Raw genomic sequence first — 24,142 nt, 5'->3', positions numbered from 1 at the left:
TGGGCTGTTACAGGCAGCTCCCAGGAGGCCACCCCATCCTGGCAGCCAGTGGGTTCCCCAGGAGCCCCGGGTATCGTGCCCAGGTCTTCAGCCATGGGGTGATGGCTATGGGGCGGGGGGGGGGGGGGGGGCGTTGCCCAAGAGGATGTCTGGGTATTTCCAGCTGTCCTTCCCCCCTGGCCCTTGGCCTAGCGAGTCAGAAGGCTGGCACCTGGGGACTCGGGTGTTTCTGTGTGAGGAGCAGGAAGTGCGCCTGCAGGGTGAGGGGGGCCCGCCTGAGTGCGGTGAGGAGCTGTGGTCACAGTGGACTTTCAGCCTCACCCCTGCATGTCCACGAGCCACCGCTGCAGGGCAGCGAATAGTTTGCCCCGTGGCCGCTAAGCACACCACTCCCTCAAGCTCTGCCCACAGTGCAGGCTTGGTGTCTGCGAAGCGGAGCAGAGGCTGAGTTGCCGAGCTGGGTGGGAACAGCAGCCTGGGCCAAAGTGCCCTGGAAGTGGGGCCAAGCAGCCCCCACACTGGTCTTCCAGGTGCGGGCTGCTCCCAGGCCCATGGGCGGTATGTGTGGCTCCCGAGTGCCGGGAGCTGGAGGCCCACAACGTGGGTGTTGTTTACATGTGTTTATTGTCTCTGGAGCTTAGCAATGAACACTTAGAAAAGGCAGGAGGAACGTGGGGCTGCAGGACAGCAGGTGGTGATGGTGGCGTGTGTGTGTGGGGGGGTGATGACATCGGCGGAAGTTGGGGGACCACACGGTGCCTGGAGTCCACGAAGCTGTGTAGCCATTTACTGCTGTTCCTGGTCTATGCCAACTTCTAACCGGTTCTACGAAGGCCCCTCTAGTCAGGGGACTAGTCGGCCCGCCACCACCACGAACCTCAACAACCTCTCCTCTCCTCCTGCAGCTTTGCAGCCCCAAACGATGCAGCCTAGAAGCATCGTCTGTGGCTGAATGTCAGGAAAAAACTGCCACACAGCTGGGAGCTGAGTGAGAAAGGCACAATTTATTGGTCACGCAGACAGACACACACGGGGACGTGGGGTGCGTACCCATTCTCCTGCACTCACACTTCTGGATTTGGTTTTCTATGCTAATTCTGTACGTCAAAAAGCAACACAAGAAAAGACATCGCCAATCTACTCTCCTAGTAACCAAGGAAGCAGGGCCAAAAGCCACAGAGTTTGGAGAAAAATGCCTGCACTGTTCTGAGAGCCGGAATTGAGAGGCTCACCTCCCTGGCAGCCAGGCAGGGGAGCTTGGCTTTCAGGAGTGACAGCAGAGACTTTTCTATGAGCACAATGAGATAAGTGTCGGGGGGGTTCGGCTCCAACCGCGGCCTGGTGATGGCTGCCCACCTCGAGGGGAGCCCGGGCACCTCTAGCATGAGTTGAAGTTGGATCTCTCCCCGGGAGAAGGAGCTGATTTTCCTTCTCCTTCTGACTAAAGAACTGAGAAGACAGAGAGCGATCCCTTCTCTGGGCCAGCTCTGCTGCAACCTGGGGCTTTAGCTGAAGCAGCTGGTATCACTGAAGCTAGACAAAGCCAGGTTTGTTGTACCCTAAGTGAACCACTCACTCTTCAGCTCCCTAAAGCCCAAGCCCTGTCTCACTCCAGGAAGGCACTGGCCTTAATTTTTAATGCTTTGTCCAAACCGCTCAGGACACACATGTTCCGAACTGGGCGTCTGGAAATGTGGTTTTGGTCAGCTGAAGAAGACTTAACTCATGTTTGTAAAGCACTTAGCACAGTACCTGGCACGTGGTGAGTGCTCCATACATGTAGCAATTATTATTATTAATATTATTATTATTATTTTCTATCTCCACCTGCAAATCAGCACTTTAGCTCCTTTCTTCAAAATGATGACCGGAACGAGGCTCATGGGTCCCAAGTACCAAGATCAAGCTGGGGGCCCAGGTACACTTTCTCTTCCACCCTTGGCACTTGGTGCCAAGTTTTGCAGTCAGGGCACTCTGCTGACCACACAGAAGCTAGGCGCTCTCCTGAAAAATAGGAAGCCCTGCACAGGAAGCTAGGTAGGAGGAACCAGCAGGGGGTCCTGGGAGAAGGTCCGAGTGGCTTCACGCTGCTCCTCTGGGCTCCTGTCTTGCTGGCAGCTCACCGGGGGCCTTACTGTGGGACAAGAACAGAAGACCATCAGTGCTGAATTCTCCACGAGGCCAGATCTAACTAAAGGTGCCAACGTCCCTACACGCCATGGGCTAGATCAGGCTTCCTTCAACACGGTGGTGAAGAGAGCCAACACGCTGATCTAAGTACTTACCATATATTCCAATATATATGCACACACGTCATATGCGTATGTGGTAATTACAGCATATGGGAGAAATAAAATATGCAATGTAAAACATATAGTTTATATGTAGGTTATAACATAGTAACGATATATAATAAAATTTCGTCCTCCCTATAAACCTATGAGGCAGATTCCATTAATAGTCCCCTTTTTACAGACGAGTAAACTAAGGCTCAAGGCACAGAGCCAGGAGGCGGGAGAGCCTGGATTCAAGCCCAAGACAGTCTGGCTCCAGAGGCAGTTCTTAAGCACTATTAGTTTTGCTCAAAAAGAAATCTATTTTGTAGGAAGGAAGGGAACAGTGTGTCTGAAGTCTCTAAAATACCGGGAAAATTTTAAGTATTAACACTGATGATGATGATAACGCAATGTAAACGCTCTGGGCTCTTTTTATTTATGGAGCCCGGAGTTCCCACAGGGCAGACACAGGCGGGCTCAGAGTTTATCCCCAGCGCCTCATTTAACTCTTTCAGCGTAGGAGCAGGGCCCTCGGGGACGGACAGGCGTGGGTTCAAATCCTGGGATCTGAGCGGGACCCGGCTGTCGTATCACACGCACGCACGCGCCCAGTGCAAGCCCCGCGCATGCGCGCGTACCCCCCCCCCCGGGGGGCAGCAGGGGCGCACGCGCACGCGCCCCCAGCGCCAGCGCACCTGCATGGCCGCCCGGCCGAGCGGCGCGTCCTCCGGCCGGTGCTTGCCGTGGTGGGGCAGCTCTGCGTTCTCGCGGTAGTCCCGGCTCTTGGAGTGCTGCAGGTGCAGGACGGCGGGGCTCTTGACCGGGAGGGGTGGCCGCTGCGCCGCAGGGGGCGGGGGCGGGGGCGGGGCCTGCTGGCTCAGTTCCGACCTGGAGGGCTTGACGGGCCTCTTGGCGGGCACCTGGGCTTGGAGGCTGGCGGCGGCCTTGGCCTTCGCCTGGCTCTTGTCGCCGCCCGCCGGCCGGCCCTCGGCGGAGGACGAGCAGGTGAAGGAGCGGAGCCGGGGCGTGGGGCTGAGGAAGGGCGTGGGCGCCGGCTTGCCTGTCCCCTTGGTGCCCTCGGCCTCCTGAGCTTTGGGGAGCAGGATGCTGGGCGACAAGATTCCTGGGTCCGGGCCGGGCAGGGGCTCCTTCCTCAGCATCTTGGGCGATTCCTGCTCTTTCCTGGGAAGCAGCTTAGGGAAAGAACTCACGGACCCATAAAGCGGGTTCTCAAACATCTCGGGCTTGGTCAGCTGCACGTCCTCTTGAGGGGAAGGCTCTGCGGAGTTCTTGCCCAAGTCGCAGGGCCTGAGGGTGGCAGAGAGGAGACACAGAGAAGCACATTTGACGAACGGCTGCTTAATCCCGAGGGGGTTTTCTTTTGGGGTGATCAGAGCGTGCGGAGCCGGATGGATGTGGGGGTTGCCGAACTTTGTGATTGTACCGAGTGCCACCTAACTCTTCACTTTAAAATGGCTAATTTTGGAGCAGGGAGATGGGCTAGAAGGGTGGTGAGTATCAAGGAGGGTACCTGTTGTGTTGAGCACCGGGTGTTATAGGTAAGTGATGAATCACTAAATACAACTCCTGAAACCAATATTACACTATCTGTTAACTAACTAGTATTTAAATTTAAAAAGGGGGGGGGAAGCATCTAATAGTGATTTTCCTGTTGTTTCATATAAAAGATTTCCTTCAATTTTGTTATGAGAATTTCACTTCAACTAAACAAAAATAGAGGATGGGAGGAGCAAGTACTGTGTGGCTCAGATGATGATCTCGCGGGTAAGCCCACTCCTTGCCTTGACCGTTTGCACCATAAAAACTGTTCACACCGGAGCACTAGTGAGCAAGGGGATCTTCGCTGAAGGATTCGTAGGAGGAAGGGAAGGAGCTCACTTACATGGCACGCCCAGTACCAAAACCACCTCTTCAGTCCTTGTCAGAGAAGCCTGCCCTCCACAGCCCCTGCCCCTCACAGCTACCCAAAAGACCTCCTCTCCTGGACTCCCCTCGAAGGAATCCGCAGCCTCTATATTGTCTCTAGCAAATTCTATCCTGACTCTCAGGAGAACAGAAGACTGCAGGGGACCAGACCCCCTCAGTGACCATCTGTGCTCTCTGAGGGCCCCAGCCCAAGGAGCCCCCCCGATGTGTGTGAGATGCTGTCGCAGGCACAGGAGGGGGCCACGAACCAGACAAAGTCTGTGCTCAGGGGCCCCATGCTCCCAATTCACACGGTATTCTTCACACAGTCCTCTCCCCGGAGAGCTCCTGGTGAGCGTGCTTTCCTTCAGGTCCTCACTCGGAGTGGGAAAGAAAAAAATGGTGGTCATGCTGAAAATCCGAGGGAGCCTGGAGAGATGTGAGCCAGGGAGAGAAGCCAGTGGTGAGCCAACAGGCCTGACGCTGGGCAGCGCAGGGACTTCACACTGCAACTCAGAGGAGATGAGACCTGACTTTTATTTTTGTGGTTCCTGAATTACTGCTGCTCGGATGCGAGGTGATTTCCTCCTGAGCGCATTATAACCAGGAATGGGAACACGTTTTACTTTCTGGCCAACAGCACAATCTCCTGGGGAAGTGTTCTGGCTTCTGCTTTCTGCAGAAAAAAAGGGAAGCAGGTCCCTTGGAACCCACTGAAGTGTTCAGGTTGTGACGCCTCTTACTGATGGAATGTGCGCTGAAACACTCTTCCAAAGTTGCCGACCGGCCGAGGCTAATAGACTCTTTAGGGAATAGGCGTGGGCTCAGGGGAGGCGAGCCTCAGGGACATGCCAAAGGGGGCTTGACTGTAGACTCCCTCTTTTGCTCATTATTCTTTGGAAAGACCTAGAAGCAGCTGTATAACCAGAAACGTTGGGGCCTTGAACAAAGACTTTGGAAAGCTGCCCCTCGACCTCAGGCCACCCTCTGCACCCCTGTCTGGATCCTCAAAGATCTTTGCTATGAATTAGTGCAGGAAGGAAGGTGCAAGTAGGTCCAAGCGGCACTGACCAGAAGTTTCTGATGAAGAGTCAGAAGTAGGAAAGAAAAATGCATGGCCTGATTCCTGGCAGCCCTGTGACCGAGACCAGGAGGATTTGGGGCAGCGCCAGGAAGAGGCCCCTGGGTGCAAGCCCTTTGGTGATTCTAAAGCTCCTTTTCTGGGAAAAGAGCAGGGAGATGGAAGCAAGTTGTCTCTTCTGTCTGAGAGGGAAATTCTGTCACTCCTAGAGAGGGGAAGTCTTGGTGGGGGTGGGGGAGACCAGGGAAAACCACGCAAAATTTAAAAAGTCCCTGACCACAGGCAGCAAGAAACCAAGTCCCATAGGAGGCCATGGTCGTGGAATGAGTGCAGCAATATCCAGGGCACGGAGTTAATTCCTCTGGTAAAATAACCTCCCTTCTCAGATTCCAGTCTTCCTTTCTACAGCTTCGAATCTCACCCTGGGGGCCTCTTGCCTACGAATGTCCCCGCTCTGAGGCTGCCACCTGTGGAACTAGAGGGGACACAGTTCCACTCAGGTCCACGCCATGTGCTATGTGCAAGTTGGTCAGCACAGAGATGCGCTGACTTTGGGAAGTTAAAAACATTTCACTTCAAGAATCGCCTTGTTCTTTGAGGTTGTTTACAGCTCCATTGCCCAGGGCTGCCCAAGAGGCACCTCAGCACCCTCCGTACGGTGGTTTTTGTCCTCATCTTTCCACGGGAGGAAACAGAGGCTGTTCCCCCTTCTCCTGAGCTTCCTATGGAGTGACCGGAGTACAAAACCATTATCGACAAACTCTGAAAGCTAGAGGCACCGAGACAGACAGGGTGGAGGCTCGGGCAGGCCTTGTCATCGACCCTGCCCTACACATCCCCCTCCCCTTCACTCGTCGGGGCCCCTCAGTCCACAGGAAACTCCAGCCAGGCCAGGCGCGCAGAGGTCAAAGGTGGCATGAGATGAGAATGACGCCTGGGGGGCTCAGTCATTAAGCGTCCGCCTTCGGCTCAGGTCATGATCCCGAGGTCCTGGAATCGAGCCCCGCATCGGGCTCCCTACTCAGCCGGGAGCCCGTTTCTCCCTCTGACCCTCGCCCTGCTCACTCTCTCTCGCTCTCAAATAAATTAAAACATCTAAAAAAAAAAAAAAGAATGACATTTGACAGTGCTCCCTTCCCTGGCCCCTCCGACAAGACGGACACCAGCACTGAGGAACACAGTGACCTCACAGATGGGAAGCGAGGTCCAGAGCAGCCCCCCTGCAGTCATTCCAAAGACAGCCACCAAGGAAAGATGATGCTCGTGATATTTGCTACATGTCCAATCGCTGTTCATTGGGATCTGCACTTTTAACTTCCCGGTCACGCTGTGCTTACTGGAAAATTCACAGGGCTCCCTATGTGGCCTTCCCACAAAGTGCCCACGGATGGGTTCACTTGGGACGCGGCACCCCGTGAGAAGCGGCTGTGGCTTTGGCTGCCCGGCCTGGGCCCCTCCCGGCTCCGTCCCCCTGGCCCGCGCTGCCCTGACCGGTTCTAGATGCAGGTCGGCTTTCTCTGGGCTCCTGGCCTTTCCCCAAGTTTCTCGGCCAAACCCCTCCTCCTGCAGGCCACCTGCTCTCCTGCCCTTCGCACTCCCCCGTGGCTGCTGCGTCTTCTGACTGGCCTCCCAAGGAGGAACAGAAAGGCTGTGGACGGGAACAGGAACCTCTTGGCTGAAAAGGCAGCGGAACTCAGAGCTGGGGAAGGAGGGAATCCCCACGTGTTCCTTGAGAGATCGCATGAAGGTTCGCTAGTTATAGAAATGTATTTTCCAATAAATGTAGTTTTCACGGGAAGCTGTTTTGGGGGGGGGGGCAGTATCTTTAAAATCTTCTAATTTTTATTTTATTTTATTTTTAAGATTTTATTTATTTATTTTGACAGAGACACAGCGAGAGAGGGAACACAAGCAGGGCGAGTGGGAGAGGGAGAAGCAGGCTCCCCGCGGAGCAGGGAGCCAGATGCAGGGCTGGATCCCAGGACCCTGGAATCATAACCTGAGCCAAAGGCAGACGCTTAACGACTGAGCCACAAAGGTGCCCCAAAAATCTTCTATTTGTTAAAAAGTCTTTCAAACTTATACCGATAGGGTAGGACGTGGAGATTCCATAGACATTTCTCGAGTGCCTGCTGTGTTCCAGGCCCTGAGGAGGAGTCGACGGTCACAGTGGACACACAACCCTACTACCCTCATGCAGCTTCTATTCTAGGGTCGGGTTCCCTGGTGGTGGAAACCCAGAGGAGGGAGAGGGCTTGATGAAGAGGACACTCACCTTGACTCCTGCGTCCTGGGGCAGGGGCCCCGCGTTGCTATCGAGGATGAAAACTTCTTCGGGGATACGGGTGGCTGGGAGGGCGGTGTTGGGGGACTCTCTCCCCTTCCAGGCCCCAGGGAGGAGTCCTTGAGCGGCTGGTCATAGCTCCAGGCTGTGGGCTGCTGGTCTGGGGACAGGGACTGCATCATGTGCCCAAAGGGCACCACCCCCATGTAGTTGGGGTTGATGATTTCCGTGATGCTGGAGCTACCACATGGAGGGACCCTGGAGGGGAGAGACACCCCAAGTCACACCCCAGGGCTCCCTTCCCCCCAGGTCAGCACCACATGAGGACAGTGTCCTCTGAGGTCCCCTGGGGCCCCCCAGGCCCTCTGCTGCTCCTTCACTTTTTGGACAATGGATTGATTGATTGATTCATACAGCAAAATAGTTACTGGGTGCCTAGTAAGCCCTAGGCCTTGGGCCAGAAGGGAATGTGGGCGTGAACGAGGCGGCCCCGTCTCTGTTCTCAGAGGACCCCCATCAGACAGGAGAGAAAACGAAGCAAGCACAGTGACTAAGAAACACGGTGCTCACACAGTGCTGAAGTCTAGAGAGTAACAAAGGAGGCAGAGACAGACCAGCAGGAGGGCTGGGACCCACGGGGCACAAGGTGGCCAGAGAAGGCCTACCTGAGGAGGCAGATAAGGAAGGGAGGGGAGACAGGGGTGAGAACGGGCAAAGGCCCCGTTAGGAGGGACTTGAACTGCTTCATGAGAGTCTGAAGGCCTGTGAGCAAGCAGGGAGGATGGGTAAGAGGCTGGGGAGGCCGGGCTGAGTAAGGAAGGAAGGCCTCCATCCGGGATGTGTCGGCTTGCACGTCTGTGAGAGGCATCCAACTGGAGACGGCCGTGCAGGCACTTGGAAAGGTGAGTGGGAGGTCACAGAAGTCAAGGCTAGAACCTCGAGTGTTGGGACGGTTAACTCAACACTGTGGAGGGGATGGCCTGGCCCTGGCAGAGGCAACAGGAGTTGGGTGCGAGGGGGGGGGCAGGCGTGAGGGCGAGGTCTGGCCAGACAGGTGGTCTGAGGACCCAAAGGAGGGGAGGAAGCTGGGCTCTAGAGCAGCATTTGGGATTTCGCTTTGGCCAACTGGCACCACTCTGCCCCCTCAGCAGGCGAGCTGGCACGGAGACTGTGACCCTGCCACCTGGCTTGATTCTGGGACTTGGGAGCGCATCAGTGAGTCAAGGTGACCCTGCTATTGGGGACTGCTGTCCCCTAGTCATAGAGACTTTAATGTCTGCATTATTCCCAGTCCAGGCTCTGCCAAGAGCAACCTGTGTGCATTTTCCTCAATGATTTTTTTCCCCCGTAGTAAAAGGATGGGGCTCCTTGACCACCGAGCCATGCCTGCTGCTGTCCCTGGTCCCCAGGAGACACAGGGGCCATTTCCTCCCTGCAGCAGCTTCCCCCGGGACCGCGTCTTTCTGCTAGGCTGAGAGTTCCTAAGTCAGGGGCTGCACCAACTTTGCCTTGGTTTCTCTAGAATCTGACATACACCAAGTGCTCAGCCAATGTCAGTGAATTGAACTTTTTTTTTTTTTTTTTTAAAGAGAGAGAGGGACGGGAGGGGCAGAGGGAGAGAGAAAATCTTAAGCAGGCTCTGCACCCAGCGCAGAGCCCGATGCGGGGCTCGATATCCTGACCCTGAGATCACGACGTGAGCCGAAAGCAAGAGTCAGACGCTCAACCGACTGAGCCACACAGGTGCCCCTTGAGCTGCTTTCTGACACGCAGGCGCCCCCCAGGCCTTGCATGGGTACACCCGCCTCCCCGGAGTGGGCAGCGGGACGGCGCCGGTCCTGGGCCTGAGCTTCTGTTTCCTCCCTCTCCTTGGTTTCTCTGCGCTCCACTCACCCTCTCCCGGGTCCTGGGTCTGCAAAACCAAGCTAGTTTGTAGGGAAACCCTGGCAGCAACCCCTGCTCTACCTGTTGGCAGGTTCCCACTGCTTCATGGGGTCGTGGCTGGTGAGGCTCTTCAGGGACTTGGGCCCACTGGACTCATCTCGCTCAGTCTTCACAAAGTCTGCAAGGAAAGAGCCAGGAAAGAGCACGTGAGGCCTGGCACCCAGTCTGGGCAAGATGGCAGCCGAAGCTGGACAGTGACTAATGGCTGGCTGGGCGGTGGGCTAAGCAAGATTCTGAGGCCTCATGCACGTTCAGTGATTGACTTGTTATGTCTGCCATGGTTGTAGAGGGAGGAAGAGTTGGCATGTGCGACCCAGTTATCATTTCATGGGACATTTTCAGCTTGGTGTCACAAGGGACAGGCAAATATTTCTTGGGAGATCCAAATAAAACCAACAGAATAAGGTGGCTCCACAAGAGCATTGGATACCAAAGCCCACCTAGTTTAAAGGGAGGGGGAAGACTCTTGAGCAGACTCCTCACAGAGCACGAAGCCTAACACGGGGCTTGATCCCACGACAACCCTGAGATCATGACCTGAGCTGAAACTAAGAGTCGGATGCTTAACCAGCTGTGCCACCCAGGCGCCCCTCAAGCAGAGAGGCTTTAATGTCATGGATACTATTGAAGACAACGCGTTCTTTCCAATTTTTAAAATTTTAGGCGGGATTCTAAGAAAATCCAAGTCTAGACACTTCCTTGTGTTCCCTATTAGCAGGGTCTCTGGGCCGTGTTTTAGTATTTCCCAGAGGGGCAGTGATGGGTCTTATCTAAGAGATAAGACGTCTATAGCTGCCTACTGGGAATCAGCAGGGTTTCCTTTGGGGACAGATAGGAGATGACTCCCCAAGGCTGGGATTGCACGGGGGTAAGGAAACACCTCCAATGAGTGTTTGTTCCCAAGCTCTCAGGTCACGGTCCAGGGTCGTGGGATCGAGCCCCGCATTGGGCTCCCTGCTCCGTGGGAAGCCTGCTTCTCCCTCTCCCACTCCCCCTGCTTGTGTTCCCTCTCTCGCTGTGTCTCTCTCTGTCAAATAAATAAAGAAAATCTTTAAAAAAAAAAGAAAAGAAAAGAAAAGAAAGGATATGAAAGACGATCTGGCCCAATTCTGAGTTGATTCCAGAATCAACTGGTATTGAATAATACACTGGTGTTATTCCTGAGAGCCACGACAGATGCCTCCTCCCAACAGCCAGCAGAAGGAAGCAGGTGTCGTTTTGCAGGACACAAAGATTTGAGGTCAAGCTGGAAGAGGTACTGGGGGACCCTGCCAGGGAAGAGAAGACCCCAAAATGCTGCCATTTTGGATGGTAGCGAAAAGCCAAAGGAATGTGCTAAGAACAAGGACAGGGGGCTTATTGGTGTGTACGGTGTGTGAAACAGCCTAGAAGGCCCAGAAGTCGTGGGGGGCACCATGAGGGTGGGGTGTGGACACGTGTGTGTGTGTGTGTGTGTGAGAGCTGCACACCACGTGGCCACGAGGAAGAACGGGTCACACGGGAAGTTCGGGAAATTCTAAATCTCAGCTGCAGCCAGTGCCTTCGCCTGTAGCCTAGAAAGAGCTATTCAGGATTAGGCAGGTTTCTTGTGTCATCTTAGTCCTTCTAGTGGAGGTGCTAACAGGAAGTGACAAGGCCTACGAGCCTAATCTAAGACAAGAACAGAGCACCTGGAACACTCACAAGCTTCACGTCCTAACAGATGGAAGGTGACTGGGGTCAGGGAAGGATGATGTGCAAATTGTGGGGTGTTGTGGTTCTATGGGGAAATTCTGGAATCAACTCAGAATTGGGCCAGATCATCTCTCATATCCTTTCTTTTCTTTTCTTTTTTTTTTTTAAAGATTTTCTTTATTTATTTGACAGAGAGAGACACAGCGAGGGAGGGAACACAAGCAGGGGGAGTGAGAGAGGGAGAAGCAGGCTTCCCGTGGAGCAGGGAGCCCGATGCGGGGCTCGATCCCACGACCCTGGACCGTGACCTGAGCCAAAGGCAGTCACTTAACGACTGAGCCCCCCAGGCGCCCCTCTCACAGCCCTTCTGATGGTAGATTTCTGTTCGAAGGCCACAGCAGAGAGAATAGTCAATGGCTGGGCCGAGAGACACCTCATTCCTGTCCCTCTCCCAGCAGCACTGAAGAGGGGACAAGGGAGTGGTCACACCCACTTACCGTAGAGCTTCTCCCTCATCTTGCCTTGGGAAGTCTGCAGCTTAATCTCCCCCCGGAAGTGGCCCGTCATTTCTCCGTGGTGGGTGAGAGGTGTGTAGATGGGGAGCTGAGTTTCCGTGGCCTCTAACCGTAGAGCAATGCAGCCCTCGCCTGGGGAGGGTGGGGACCAGAGTCATGTCAAGAGCCCGCCATTTCACAGGAGAAACTGCATTCAGCCTGCAGACCTAGCTCCACCGCCCACAGACGGTCCTTCGAAACAATGTCCAAGGCAGGGATTATCGAATAAACCTTTTGGAACAACTTGGGGAAAACATTTCAAACCCTACAGTAAAATGAACTTCATGTGGATTAGTTGATCCAAAAAAAAAATTTAAATCATAGAAAATCCAGCAGAAAAGCTAGACTTGAATACTAATCTGATTGCGAGAGGGAATGATAACTTCCCAGGGTTTGGAGCAATTTAAGAAATGACAAAACAGACTGACAGATAAGAGGATATAAAAGCTTAAAACTTCTGCACAGAGGATAAAAGGAAAATGGGAGAGACTGATGGCTTCACAAAGAGGGTATTTTACCTGAACCCCATGAGGAACGCCTCAAAATCAAATCCCAGCAGATGACTGGGCAGGTAACCCAAGCAGGTATTTCACACAAAAAGAATTGTAGCTGGTTGATTTCAACACACGGAAACTAGTTCAGTCTTCCTAGCCGTCAAAAATGCAAATTAAGGCAGCACTAAGGAACTCTCTCACACAGAGGAAATTAGCACAAAATGGAAGGAAGGAAAACGATACCTGGTGCCAGCAAGGATCCGGGGACACCTGCTCACTTGGATGTGGCAAGGTCACCATGGCTGGACACCGCCTTTGTGGCAATCAGTTGGATACCGAGTGTCAAGAATCACCGACCTGTTTATAGCCTGTGACCCAGCACACATGGGAACTTACCAAGAGATGACCCAAAAGAATAAAAGATGTAGCTGAAGGAAGATAAAGAATGTTCACGAATTGATCCATCTCAGCGTTACTGATAACATGAACAGAAACAACGAGAAGGAAACCCAGGGGATACGGGGCAGCCGTTAAATGCAGCGGTCATGGAGGCTGTGTGGGAGGAGGGTCCTGGAAAATGTGTCTCACCTAACCTGTCTCTCACTGGGTGAGGGAAGCAGCATAGAAAATGGTATCGCCAAGCTGGTTATATACAGAAATCTATGTATGCCTTTGCATGAGGAAGTATGAGACTGAAATAAAAATGGTGGCTGTAAGTAGGGGAGGAGACTGGGGGTTGACTTTTTTTCCTGCTATCATTGTGAAATGCTGCTTGTATGAATACCAGGACGAAGAAACCGAGGAAGAAGGCAGTATTTGAACAAGAACACGGAACCATCCTTCCCGTGTGCCTGTGGCCTACCACCGAAGCTTCAAACACTGTGACTCCACACGGATCCCTCTCTTTGCCCAGCACAACGGACAGGCCCTCCCCATCCAAGGTCAGCGCCATCCTTAGGCTCTGGCCACCCCTGCCCGGGCTCAGAGACCCTCTTTCTGGTGCTGACTAGGAGAGGGTGGAGGGCAGGATTCTGGAGCTGGGTTGCCTGGGTTCCAGTCCAAGGCCACCTCAGTGGCCCTGTGACCGTGGACAAGTCACTTCATTTCCTCGCCTGTGCAATGAGTGTAGCAATTGTATCTGTACCCCAGGGCTTTTGGCAGGGCCTGAACGGTGGGCAGTTGACACACATGGACACTTTTTGTGTCTACAGCCTCGTTCCGTGTCCTGGCTTCCCTGGATCAGCATTAAGCACCTTCAGATTCCTTCCACTGAAAATGGACACCCTCCCCGGACCCAGATCACATTCTTGCCTGTCTCGTGAAAGGAGCTGCTTGGTCTGGCTCCTGCCTCCAACTCTCTCTGGCCACCTGCTCCTCTCACCCTTGCGTTCTAGCCACACCGAATGCATCACGGTCCAGGGTGAACCTGACATTGGGCTGGAGCCACGGACCGGCTGAAGACAATGTCACAGAAGATGATGTCTCCCTAGTAGGATGGCTGATGTCTGCCCAGCAGGGGCCCTGAACAATGCCAGACAGACCTGGGTTCAAATTAGGGCTCAGCCAGTTACTCCCTGTGGCTTGGGCACAGTCCCTTAACCTCTCTGAGCCTCAGTTTACTCACCTACTGATTGGGAGAAGAGTATCTGCTTTATAAGGTCTCGTTAGGATTAAATAATTCCTGCAAAGCACCTGGCACAGAATCTGACACAGGAAAGACCCAATAAACGAGAGGGGTTGTGGCTGCTGGCTCTTTCTCCCAGAAGCCCGACGGGGCAGGAAGGATGGTTTACCAGTATTTGTCCCTCTGGCAGCCCCGGGAGTGGGAGAGGAGTGGCACGAGAGCAGGATGGTGGGTTTCCCGTGATGCAGACGCTGCTGCCTCCCTGACATCATAGGCCACCAGCTAAGAGCAGGTGCGCTGCCGGCAGCAGCTCTCCCGGGACGCTTACCATAGGATTCGTCGCTGTCGGAAGATTTAATGCTAATCAGGATGTGCTGGTCTAGCAGATACTCGGGGTCAGAGATGATGGGCTTCAACTGCACAGAGAAGGGCACAGGGTTAGAGCTGCCCACTGGGGGACAGCTGCGGGGAGGCTGCCAGCCCAGATGAGGGGCGTGCCTGAGCAAACAGGACTATGGGTGTTCTTATTCATGGAATTTGAATTTCTGCCTTTCATGTTCAAGATAGTAGGAAGGAACCACACATCCACCCTGTCCAGCATGCGGGGTTCACTTCTGTCCCTGTCTCCCCCCGATCATACCGCACCCCAGGAGAGAGCTGGACCCCAAGTGTGCCTCACATCCCCTGCTTCCCTTCCCTCCTTTCCCCTCCCTTGCATACCCCAGCATCATGGGGGTGGGGGCCAAGCTGACACAAAAGTAATGGGACCAGGAACCGGGTCCAAATGCACCCCACTCCCCACCGCAGGCTTCCCCCCAGCAGGTGGCACACAAGGCCTACCCTCCATCTCGACAGGGTCTCCCTGCAGGGGAGCCCCCCTGGAGTGTCCTGCAGGTTGTCGGAGGGTAGCTCAGCAAATGACAGGCACAGATCCTGAGTTCCAGCCCTGTCTCCCTCTTCCTGCTGCAGCGAGGGATTGCTGGCTCCCAGCTGCCCTGCTGGTCTGGCTCAGGACACGTCTGTGTCAGGCTTCGCACTTGGGGAGAACCCGAACCTCACCAGTGTAGGCCGCATCCGTGCAAGCACAGGGAGGAGGAGCTTTCTGTGTGCACTAGCTCCTAAGGCTGTTTCTCATGCTGACACCAACACAGAGGGGCCCGATAAAGAGGCCATACACTGCTCCAGCCTGCCCCCTTCCTTCCCATCCAGATGCCGAGAGACCCTTGTGCAAGCCTCTGGGCGCCATGTTGCCCGACAGGATGGACTCCATCTCCATTCAGAAAGTTCCGAAACAAATGACTGGAAATCACAGCAGGTGCTCAAGGGCACTCTCGGGTTCCAGAGCCACAGCAAATGCTCAGTTCACTGACTTGTAGTGATGACGGACTCAAAGTTAGACCCGGGCTGGGTGCCGCCGATGCAGGAAGACCCTGCCCTCTGGGGCAGCTGTGGGAGCGGGGTGGTGGATATCTGACCAGAGGATGTCTGTGAGGGACACACTCACCATGGGGGTGCCGACGGTAGAGGGAAGGGAGCCTCTGTCAGGGTGCTTTGGGGGGATTAAAGAGGGTACAGAGAGGGTGCTGTCAGGTGACAGAGATGCGGGGAGGATCAGGGAGCAGGAGGGAGTAAAGACCTCTCAGGTGCTGTGGGGGCAGCACGTGAAGTAGGAGTGAGGGGGGGCCTGGGAGCTGAGGAGCTTGGGCTTATTTCATGTCAACAGCAGGGAGTTGACCAGATAAAGAGGGGGATGCCAGGATCAAACAGGCATTCTAGAAAGATCCGTCAGGCTTCAGGATGCCTCAGCAGGAAGGCAGGCAGGATGGAGACCCCTGGGAGGTAGCAGTGGGGTGAAGAGGAGGGACGGAGGCAGGAGGAGTAGCAGGTGTAGGCAGCGGTCAGGCTGTGGGTCAGGGGTACCCTAGAGGCCTGTGAGCCAGCCTGGGGTACATGCACGATGTGGACTGGGAGGCTGGCATCTTTCCCAAGTTGACCCAAGGGGCAAATAAGGCGTTTGGTTGCCGTGTGGGGCCCCCGGGAGGGGAGGAACCGAAGGGTAAGGTGGGTGGGTGGGTGGGTGAGGCGGGATGTCACATTGGAGCCCAAAGCCGCCAGGATGCAGGTACCTGAAAACAGCCCCAGGATGGGGACTTCTGACCTACGCCCTGGCCTTGTGGAGGACCCCAACCAGAAGTGTTCCCACATTAGGAGACTGTGATGCAGGTATCTGCCTTCCTGTGTGTGGCCCAAGCACGGGTTCCAATCAATAGTGCCGGAGTGGGTAGCCCAGCCCCCCAAAACTGCCCGTGTACCACCCCAGCCTTAGGACACGATGGGTCCTTCTACCCGTTTAAGGCCATTTTTAAAGCTCTGCTTGGGGGTCCCCTCCGAGAGAACCTTCCAGGAGAGCCCGTGGGACTCCTGGATGTGTGACAGATTTGCCTGGCCCTGGTCTGCCTACCGTTCCCTCATTATGTGACAAAGAAACAAAGCCCTACTCCACTGCGCACCCAGCATGAGCACTCGGGGGGGCCCACCATCAATTCGACATCATAAAAGCTGTTCTGGGTCCTGGGGGAAAGCCATTTTCTTTTCTGCAAGAAAGACGAATGTGTTCCCACTAAGGTCTGCCTATGTGTTTTCAAATCCCCCCCCCTGCTCTCATGGGGTCATGGACGCGTCAAGTTTTTTCTGAGTCCAGCGTTTGGGTAGGAGCCAGTGGACTGCCCCCTCTGCCCCTTCAGCTGATCCTCCAAGCTGGGGCTGAGCAGGTGACAGGGGCGGGGGGGCATCAGGGCCCGGGGCCTCCAGCCTGTCTGTCACTACAGCTGTGTGATGGTGAACCAACCTCTCCGGGATCTGCCTCAGGCTCCCTCTTTGCAACGTCAAGTGGACAACAAGCCCATCTCTAGATCTCTTCCGTGATCCAAGATGGGAACTGAAATCCATCGAGGAATCCTGAGGCCCCTGGGGCCAAGTTCTCCCTCGCTACGTCCTGTTCTTGATTTACCTTTGGAAGGGTCTCGCCAAACTTCACCACCAACTCCCCTTCACTTCCTTCTTCATTTTCTCCTTCCTGACTCTTGACAAAACCTGTCATAGGACAAGAAGGCCGGTTTTGAGAAAACAGAATGAGAGCCAGACGGAAAAGCCTCCTAGGGCTGCCCCACCTGGACCAATGAAGATATTCTCCCTCTTCTATCTGTGGGGCCACAGCCCCGTTCAGGATTCAGGCTTGTGGGGGATTCTGTTTTGGTGCAGGGGATGGTCATTTGCCAATATGGCTGAATTATTTTTAGGAAAATCAAAGAGATTCCCCTCCTTTTCAGCTATTTTTTTTTTGCAACAAACCAGGCAACAAAGAAATCATCACATCACAGGCAAGGAGATCAGGAAACATGACAGCTCGTCCCACGCCACTCAAGATAGCAGCCTTTTGAAATGCTAATTTGAGCTTCCTAATATGCTGTTTCCATAGAAATGTATGCAAATGTCTCGATAGTTTATTAAAAACACCCGCATGAAAATCCTCCTCATTTTTGGAAGTGCCTTGCCCCTGCTTGGTGACCCGGGCCCTAGAAACTTTAAGGAAAAGGTGGGTCTGTCACCAAGACTGAGCCCGGGCTGTGTGGGAGAAGGAGGGGGGAGGGCAATACACCCTCTGGATTTCTGGAAGCAGCCATCATCCCGTCACAAAATGCCTCCTTGGGTGGAGTTGATTCTGCCCTGCACCCCCACCTCCAGACCATCTCCGTGAAGGGAGCTGGAAACCACACAGATCTCGCCATGGAACAGCTTTAGACAATATGCCTAGAAATGTCACCCAGAAAGGGTGTTTGCTAAACAGTTTGTGCTAACTACTGCTGGCTGGGAGGAGGCTGTCCATCTCGAGCTCGTTTGGGGATGCACCAGACCGCCTGAGGGAGATGCCCCATCCCATAGCAAAGAGCAGAGGACCCTGGGGAAGAACAGGGCCCCCACTGGCCTCCTCGAGCTCTGGACCTTCGCCCAGGACCCTCTGGTTGAGTCAGAGCCCCAGCTTGTGGCAGGAGGGGGACCCCTGAGTGGATTACACTCTGCCCTGAGGGGCAAGGAGAAGATCCAGTGGCCCAGGATCCAGTCACCTAGACTCAGGGGTAACTGAAACTCTGAGGGCTCCCCCCACACAGGCGCCCTTGAGGCCCATCTGTGAATCCTTCCCAGAGAGAGAGAGAGAGGTGGGGCAAAGCGCCGTTGATGAAAAGTCTGCCTGGCCAAAGGTAGCTCAAGGCCCACTTACTCTCTAAGCAGCTCGAGTGGAACTCCAGGTAGAATTTGGTCTGGGACTTGGTCTTCAGCGTGGCAAAGCACCTGAGAAACTCAATCTGCCCTTGGCTGTCGACAGTCCCGGGGCCTGGAGCAGGTGAGAAAGAGACTTGACTCCACGATGTGCCCAGACATGGAGCATTTTGAATCAGCCCCCAACACCAGGCTCCGGGGAAGGTGAGGTCCGGGTGAAGAAGAGGTTTTCCCTGAATCCCGCCCCCCGCACTGAGCATCCCCGATGATGGGAACGTCCTCACAGGCCACGGAGAGCAGGGTGGGAAGAGCGAAGAGTTCAGGGAGCCAAGAGCCCGACTCTCAGCTTTGCCACTGAACAAGCACAGCCCTGGCAACGCCTTTAACCTCTGTGCCTCAGTGTCCCCGTCTGTTCTGGCCAAGAGAGCTTGTATAAAGGCTCAGTGGCTCAATACCCAAATCTGTCTCGTTTCTAAGTTCAAGTAGCGAGGGAGACCGGTTCTTCCTTCCTCAGGCTGACTTCCCTCCACTCCTTATTCACCCTCGTTCCCACCGTGGTGACTGGCCCGTCACGGTATTCACTGACATGACGAGTTTGCAAGCGTCCTCAGGCCCGCCGTGAGCAAGTTCCGGCCTTCCATGTAAATTCTGCGCCACGCGCGAGCAAGGACAGACATTCCCGGCCTCTCTCCCACCCAGCCTTTCCTTCTTTCCCTTCTCCTTTTCTCCGGCTTTACTGAGAAATAACTGGCAAATATAATCGTGCATATTTAAAGTTTACAACGTGATGATTTGATACACATGTACACTGTGAAATGCTTACCAAGATCAAGATAATTAACACATCCGTCACCCACATAATTAACTGGTTTTGGTTTTTTTGTTTTGTTTTGTTTTTTTTGGTGTGGTGACAACACTTAAGATCTGCTCCCAGCAAATACTATTATTATCACCCATGGTCATCATGCAGACTGTTAGATCCCCAGAACTGATTCATCTTATAACTGAAAGTTTGTACCCTTTGACCTCCATCTCCCCATTTCCAGCTCCCCTCAGCCCCTGGCAGCCGCCCGTTCTCTTCTGTTTCTATGAAATTGGCAGTTTTTTCCAAGATCCCCCAGATAGGTGATAACATACATCCATGGTATTTTTTCTGTCTGGCTTATTTCACACCCCACAACACATAGGCCAGGTTCCCCTTAGGACAACATTCAACCAACACTCAATCCAGGTAATTGGTATTTATGAGCATCGTCTGGGCACTGAGTCCCAGTAGAGGGAAGGCAAGCCCGACACTGAGGATGTGCTGAGGGTCCTCACGGAGGGTGCGATGGTATGAGCCATCCCATCGATGCTGCAGGAACTCAGAGAAAGGGGAGATCAGTGGGAGCCCAGGGAGAGACGGGAGGTTCTAGAAAGATAGTGCCCAGAGCTAGGATAGAGATAGGGTGCTGGATTGAGGGTTGTATGGAGAGGGAAGGTCACATTACTAGAGCAGACGATAAACCCAACAGAGTGTGGAGAAGAATGTCCCAGAAGACAGTATTCCAGCCTCCCCTACAACCCTCAGGGCATGAAGGACACAGCAATATGAGCTTTTCTAGCCTCAACTGGGCCCCCCGCTCAACCTTCCTAAATTAGCCTGAACCGGCTGCTGAGCACAGAAGTGGGGGGTGAACAGAGGAGGTGACAATATGCCTCCCCAGTCACCCAGACCCAGGCTGGGCCCGCCACAGAGAACACCAGGCCCTTGCTGGGACGAAGATGGCCTGGTGAGCAGGGCTGAGCTAGATTATTTGAAGACATACCTGCAAATCTAAGTATTATTTACATCAGCATTTCCCAAACTCAGTCAGCCATCCCATCCTTACAATGTTTACCATCTCCACCTACCACTCACCTGCCCTAATACTCACTTAATAGTTTTGTTAAATAGACTCACTTTCTAAACTTAAGTAAACGTATTTAAATAAGAAAGTACATCACAAGACTAAGTGGAAAACCAGCATTGCCTGCCTTACACAGAAGAGACAAATGTGAAACATATTAAAAGTAAATGCATTACTGATCAAGGTTCATCCACGTGCCCCCCAGAATTGTGGCACATACAAGCCACACCTTGGACGAACACTCATTTACTCAACTTTAAAGACCAAATTAAAACCGAGGCTTAAAAAGCTGACATATTTGCCAAAGACAGCAAGAACATGCTCTGCACGGAAACCGTGATGTGGTTTAGAGGCGAGGAGTCCCCATGGATGGAGTGTGAACGAGCCTGGAAGGTGGAGCCTCCATCTACCGCAGACAACGGACCGCTGCAACCAGAAGGCCAGAGCCCAAGGCCTCTTGTCTTCGTGCAGGACAGAGGGACAGACGCCGCCCACCACTTACCGTTCTTGGAGACGAACTGGGAGGTGACTCCTGCCTGAAACGTGGCGAAAACCGGGCTGTGGTCACTGGTCATGATGTCACTGGTGCTCCCTGCAGGGGAGGGAAGGAGAAATCCTTCTGGTCAAACCAAGGATGGCAAACCAATGGCAGAAATCAACCTCTATTGATGGAAGCCTCCAGAAGTTTCACGGTTTTGCACCTGCTGTTCCGCTGACCTTCCACAACCACGCTTGAAAGACTCAGTGGAAGGGGCGCCTGGGTGGCTCAGTCGGTGAAGCGTCTGCCTGCGGCTCAGGTCATGATCCCAGGGTCCTGGGATCGAGCCCCGCATCGGGCTCCCTGCTCAGCGGGGAGCCTGCTTCTCCCTCTCCCTCTGCCTCAGGTCCCCCTGCTTGTGCTCTCTCTCTGTGTCCAATAAATAAATAAAATCTTAAAAAAAAAAAAGAGCGACTCAGTGGAAGTGTGTGACCACCCTTTCCTCCACGGTGACAACGTGCCTGCGCTAATTTTTCTTAGAGACACACGAGGTTTTAAATAGATCATGGGGCGTGAACTGTGGACATTTCTGGTCTCAGCACTTCACTGCACTGATGAGCTCATGGCCCAAAGTGGGGTGGGGACTTAGGTCACTGAGCTCCTCAGTGACAGAGATGGCACCTCCCCCCATCCCACAATGCCTCCTAGGATTGGGAGACAGCAGAAGGTGATGAAGTGTAGACACCTCTTTCAAGGAACATGGCGCTTGGAGGGAAGGCAGCAGGGCATGTTTGGAGGGCAGAAGGGAAAGCACAGAGTTCTAGAGATACTGAGTTCTAAGTGTCTGGCTGGGCACTCAGGGCTGGAGATTTCTCTTGAGGTTTGGAGTCACAATGTTAGGTGGAAGCAGAAGCCATGCGGATGTCTGGGCTCCCCAGGGGAGGCACACGGGATGCAAATCCAGGCCACACTGGCCAGTACGGGGCAGAGAGACACAGCAGAGGAGACCAAGAAGGCAGTAAGACAATGGACATAATTTTCTATAAAGCTTTTACAGATCAGCAAGAGAAAGGTAAACATCCAGCCTTCAACCAACCAAAGGATATAGGTAGAAAATCGCAAAAGAAATACAGATGGCTGGGCGCCTGGGTGGCTCAGTTGGTTGAGCGACTGCCTTCGGCTCAGGTCATGATCCCAGGGTCCTGGGATCGAGTCCCACATCGAGTCCCACATCGGGCTCCCAGCTCGGCGGGGAGCCTGCTTCTCCCTCTGACCCTCTCCCCTCTCATGCTGTTTCTCTCTCTCAAATAAATAAATAAAATCCTAAAAAAAAAAAAAAGAAATACAGATGGCTAAGAAACATGGGGAAAGGGCGCCTGGGTGGCTCAGTCGGTTGAGCGACTGCCTTCGGCTCAGGTCATGATCCTGGAGTCCCGGGATCGAGTCCCGCATCGGGCTCCCCGCTCGGCGGGGAGTCTGCTTCTCCCTCTGACCCTCCCCTCCTCTCATGCTCTATCTCATTCTCTCTCTCAAATAAATAAATAAAATCTTAAAAAAAAAAAGAAACATGGGGAAAAAATGCTCACTTGCTCACGACCATCAGAGAGACAACTGAAACATGGAGACAGAATGAAGGAGAACAAGGGGCCAAGTGGGGGCGCTGGGGGAGGAGGAGGGGCTAGAGGCCCCGGTGGAAAGGTAGCCGGGAGAGGAGGACGACACCCCTTCTCTGAGACAGGAGGACAAAAGGTAGGAGGGGCACCAGCCCACGTCATGGTGGGATGCGGGCAGGGGCAGGGAGAAGTCAGGGAGGGTCCAGGACCGTGTGAAACAGGAGAGCACTGGGGTGGAGGGAGTCAGGCTGAGTGGGGGGGGGAGCAATGGAAGAGGGGATGTTCCAGCGAGAAGTTAACAGGTGGACAACCAGGGTTTTAAAAATGTTCTTAACCGTATTTTACATACGTATCGAACATACAGCACTGGCACTACGGTGCCTGTGCCCTAAACACGAGGAAGGCGACGGACCTGGATGGTCTCTCCGTAAGCACACCCTGTACGTCCTCCTCCCACAGCTGAGTCTGGGCTTAGCTGTGTGACTTCCTTTGGCCAGTAGGACATTTGCAAATATGAGGCAAGCAGAGACTCAGAAAGCTTTTCCACATCTGGGACTTGCAGATGTGGCATCCCTGGAACCCGCAAGAATCCTGGACTAGTCTGCTGGGTGATGAATTACACAGGCAGGTTACCACCGTTGTCCCTGCTGACAGCCAGCCAACCAGCCGGCCAACCCCCCGTCTGGGGGCGGGGGGGGCTCCTGGTCTGAGGGTGCCCAGCCATCACCAAGCAGAACAAAGATGAACAGATCCCAAGTTTGGCCCAGAGAACTGTAAGATGTCGAGTTTCAGGGTTATTTGTTATGCAGCAATAGGTAACTGATACATCCTATTTATGCCAATCACTGTAAGACTCAAGCTCTTAGTTTACCCCATTTCCTGAGCTCTGGACATTCATTCCCTTTTCTTTCCCAATTTCTTGCTCACCACCAACTCATTAAACCCTTCCACTGAGCCCTCCAGCATTCAGTGAAATATCATTAGCAAAATTCCCTATATTTTCAATTTTCCCTTCACGTTCTGTACCTGGTCCTTCCTGGAAGATACTGCAGCCTCTCGAGGGAGGGCTGCTTTTCTGCTCCCTCCCTCTTAGGTGGGTCCAGAGTGGGAAGGTGTGTCCCCCCTGCTCCTCAATGCCACTTCCAGAGCAATCTCCCTGTTTTCCTAAAAACCTTTACTACAGAGCTGTTGTGAATGCCAAGTTTAGGTTCAAAAGGCAGTAACGGAACAAGCCAGCACTTTCTCCTGAATCCCTGCAGAAGGCAGACGGTGGCATCTTCCTAGAGACGAGACTTGGCAGGACTCACGGAGTTGCAGGATGTGGGAAAGAAAGGCATCACTGAGAAATGGGATGGTTAATGGTGGGTGGGATGTGGGCCTTCGCAGGTTTTGAAGGCTGTGGCTAGGGGGGTGGGATGCCTTTCTGCACATCTAAAGGTGTGACGTTTGTCTCGGGAAGTCACTTCTGGGAGACAGAGCTCGGGTGCTAGGGGAGTGCAGGTGCATGACTTCCCAGGGCACTTGCTCTGGTCCCTTCTAAGCAGCAGGAGGTATGCACAAGAAAAAGGAATGGACATCAGTTCAACTTGATGGGACCTGAGTTAAATGTGGGGATTTGCCAGGCCCCAGAGAGAGGATGGGAGCCCCAAAGGTGGCCACTGGGCAGCAGCAAGGCCCCTCTTGAGGAGTGGGTGGGGGAGGGCTGAGGTCCCGGGCCTGTGACTTTGTCACATGAGGGACATGATGGGAATGTGGGTGGCTCATTGTCTGGGAATCACAATGTTTTAAAAATAATACCACGATTCTTGGTCAGGAATGTTCAAGGTAATTCTGCTCTGAATTTTTAAGTACACAGTGCAGAATAGTTCCAAATAATGGGATTTAAGAAGTAGCTTTTTTTTTTTAAAGATTTTATTTATTTATTTGAGAGAGAGAGAGAGCACACGAGAGGGAAGAGGGTCAGAGGGAGAGGCAGACTCCCCGCTGAGCGAGGAGCCCAATACGGGACTCGATCCCGGGACTCCAGG

The 24,142-nt window shown here is 53.8% G+C and overlaps 1 protein-coding gene across 1 annotated transcript in view; it reads right to left on the bottom strand.

Moving 5' to 3' along the window:
- Window positions 1-862: 862 nt before the first annotated feature.
- INPP5D (inositol polyphosphate-5-phosphatase D) overlaps window positions 863-24,142 on the bottom strand; it is a 113,197-nt gene continuing 89,917 nt past the window's right edge. Inside the window, exons 19-27 of the mRNA XM_027590307.2 lie at window positions 20,527-20,616; window positions 18,137-18,250; window positions 16,868-16,950; window positions 14,186-14,273; window positions 11,683-11,832; window positions 9,533-9,629; window positions 7,559-7,825; window positions 2,972-3,584; window positions 863-2,134 (exon numbers count right to left, since the gene is read on the bottom strand). Of these exons, the coding sequence (XP_027446108.1) occupies window positions 2,132-2,134; window positions 2,972-3,584; window positions 7,559-7,825; window positions 9,533-9,629; window positions 11,683-11,832; window positions 14,186-14,273; window positions 16,868-16,950; window positions 18,137-18,250; window positions 20,527-20,616 (1,505 nt within the window). The 3' untranslated portion in view covers window positions 863-2,131. The remainder of the gene's footprint in view (window positions 2,135-2,971; window positions 3,585-7,558; window positions 7,826-9,532; window positions 9,630-11,682; window positions 11,833-14,185; window positions 14,274-16,867; window positions 16,951-18,136; window positions 18,251-20,526; window positions 20,617-24,142) is intronic.

This window comes from Zalophus californianus, chromosome 3 (genome assembly GCF_009762305.2).
Source record: "Zalophus californianus isolate mZalCal1 chromosome 3, mZalCal1.pri.v2, whole genome shotgun sequence".
In the NCBI taxonomy this organism is placed as follows: domain Eukaryota; kingdom Metazoa; phylum Chordata; class Mammalia; order Carnivora; family Otariidae; genus Zalophus; species Zalophus californianus.
The sequence above is the reverse complement of the archived record's forward strand: the minus strand, read 5'-3'. Positions and strand labels throughout refer to the sequence as shown.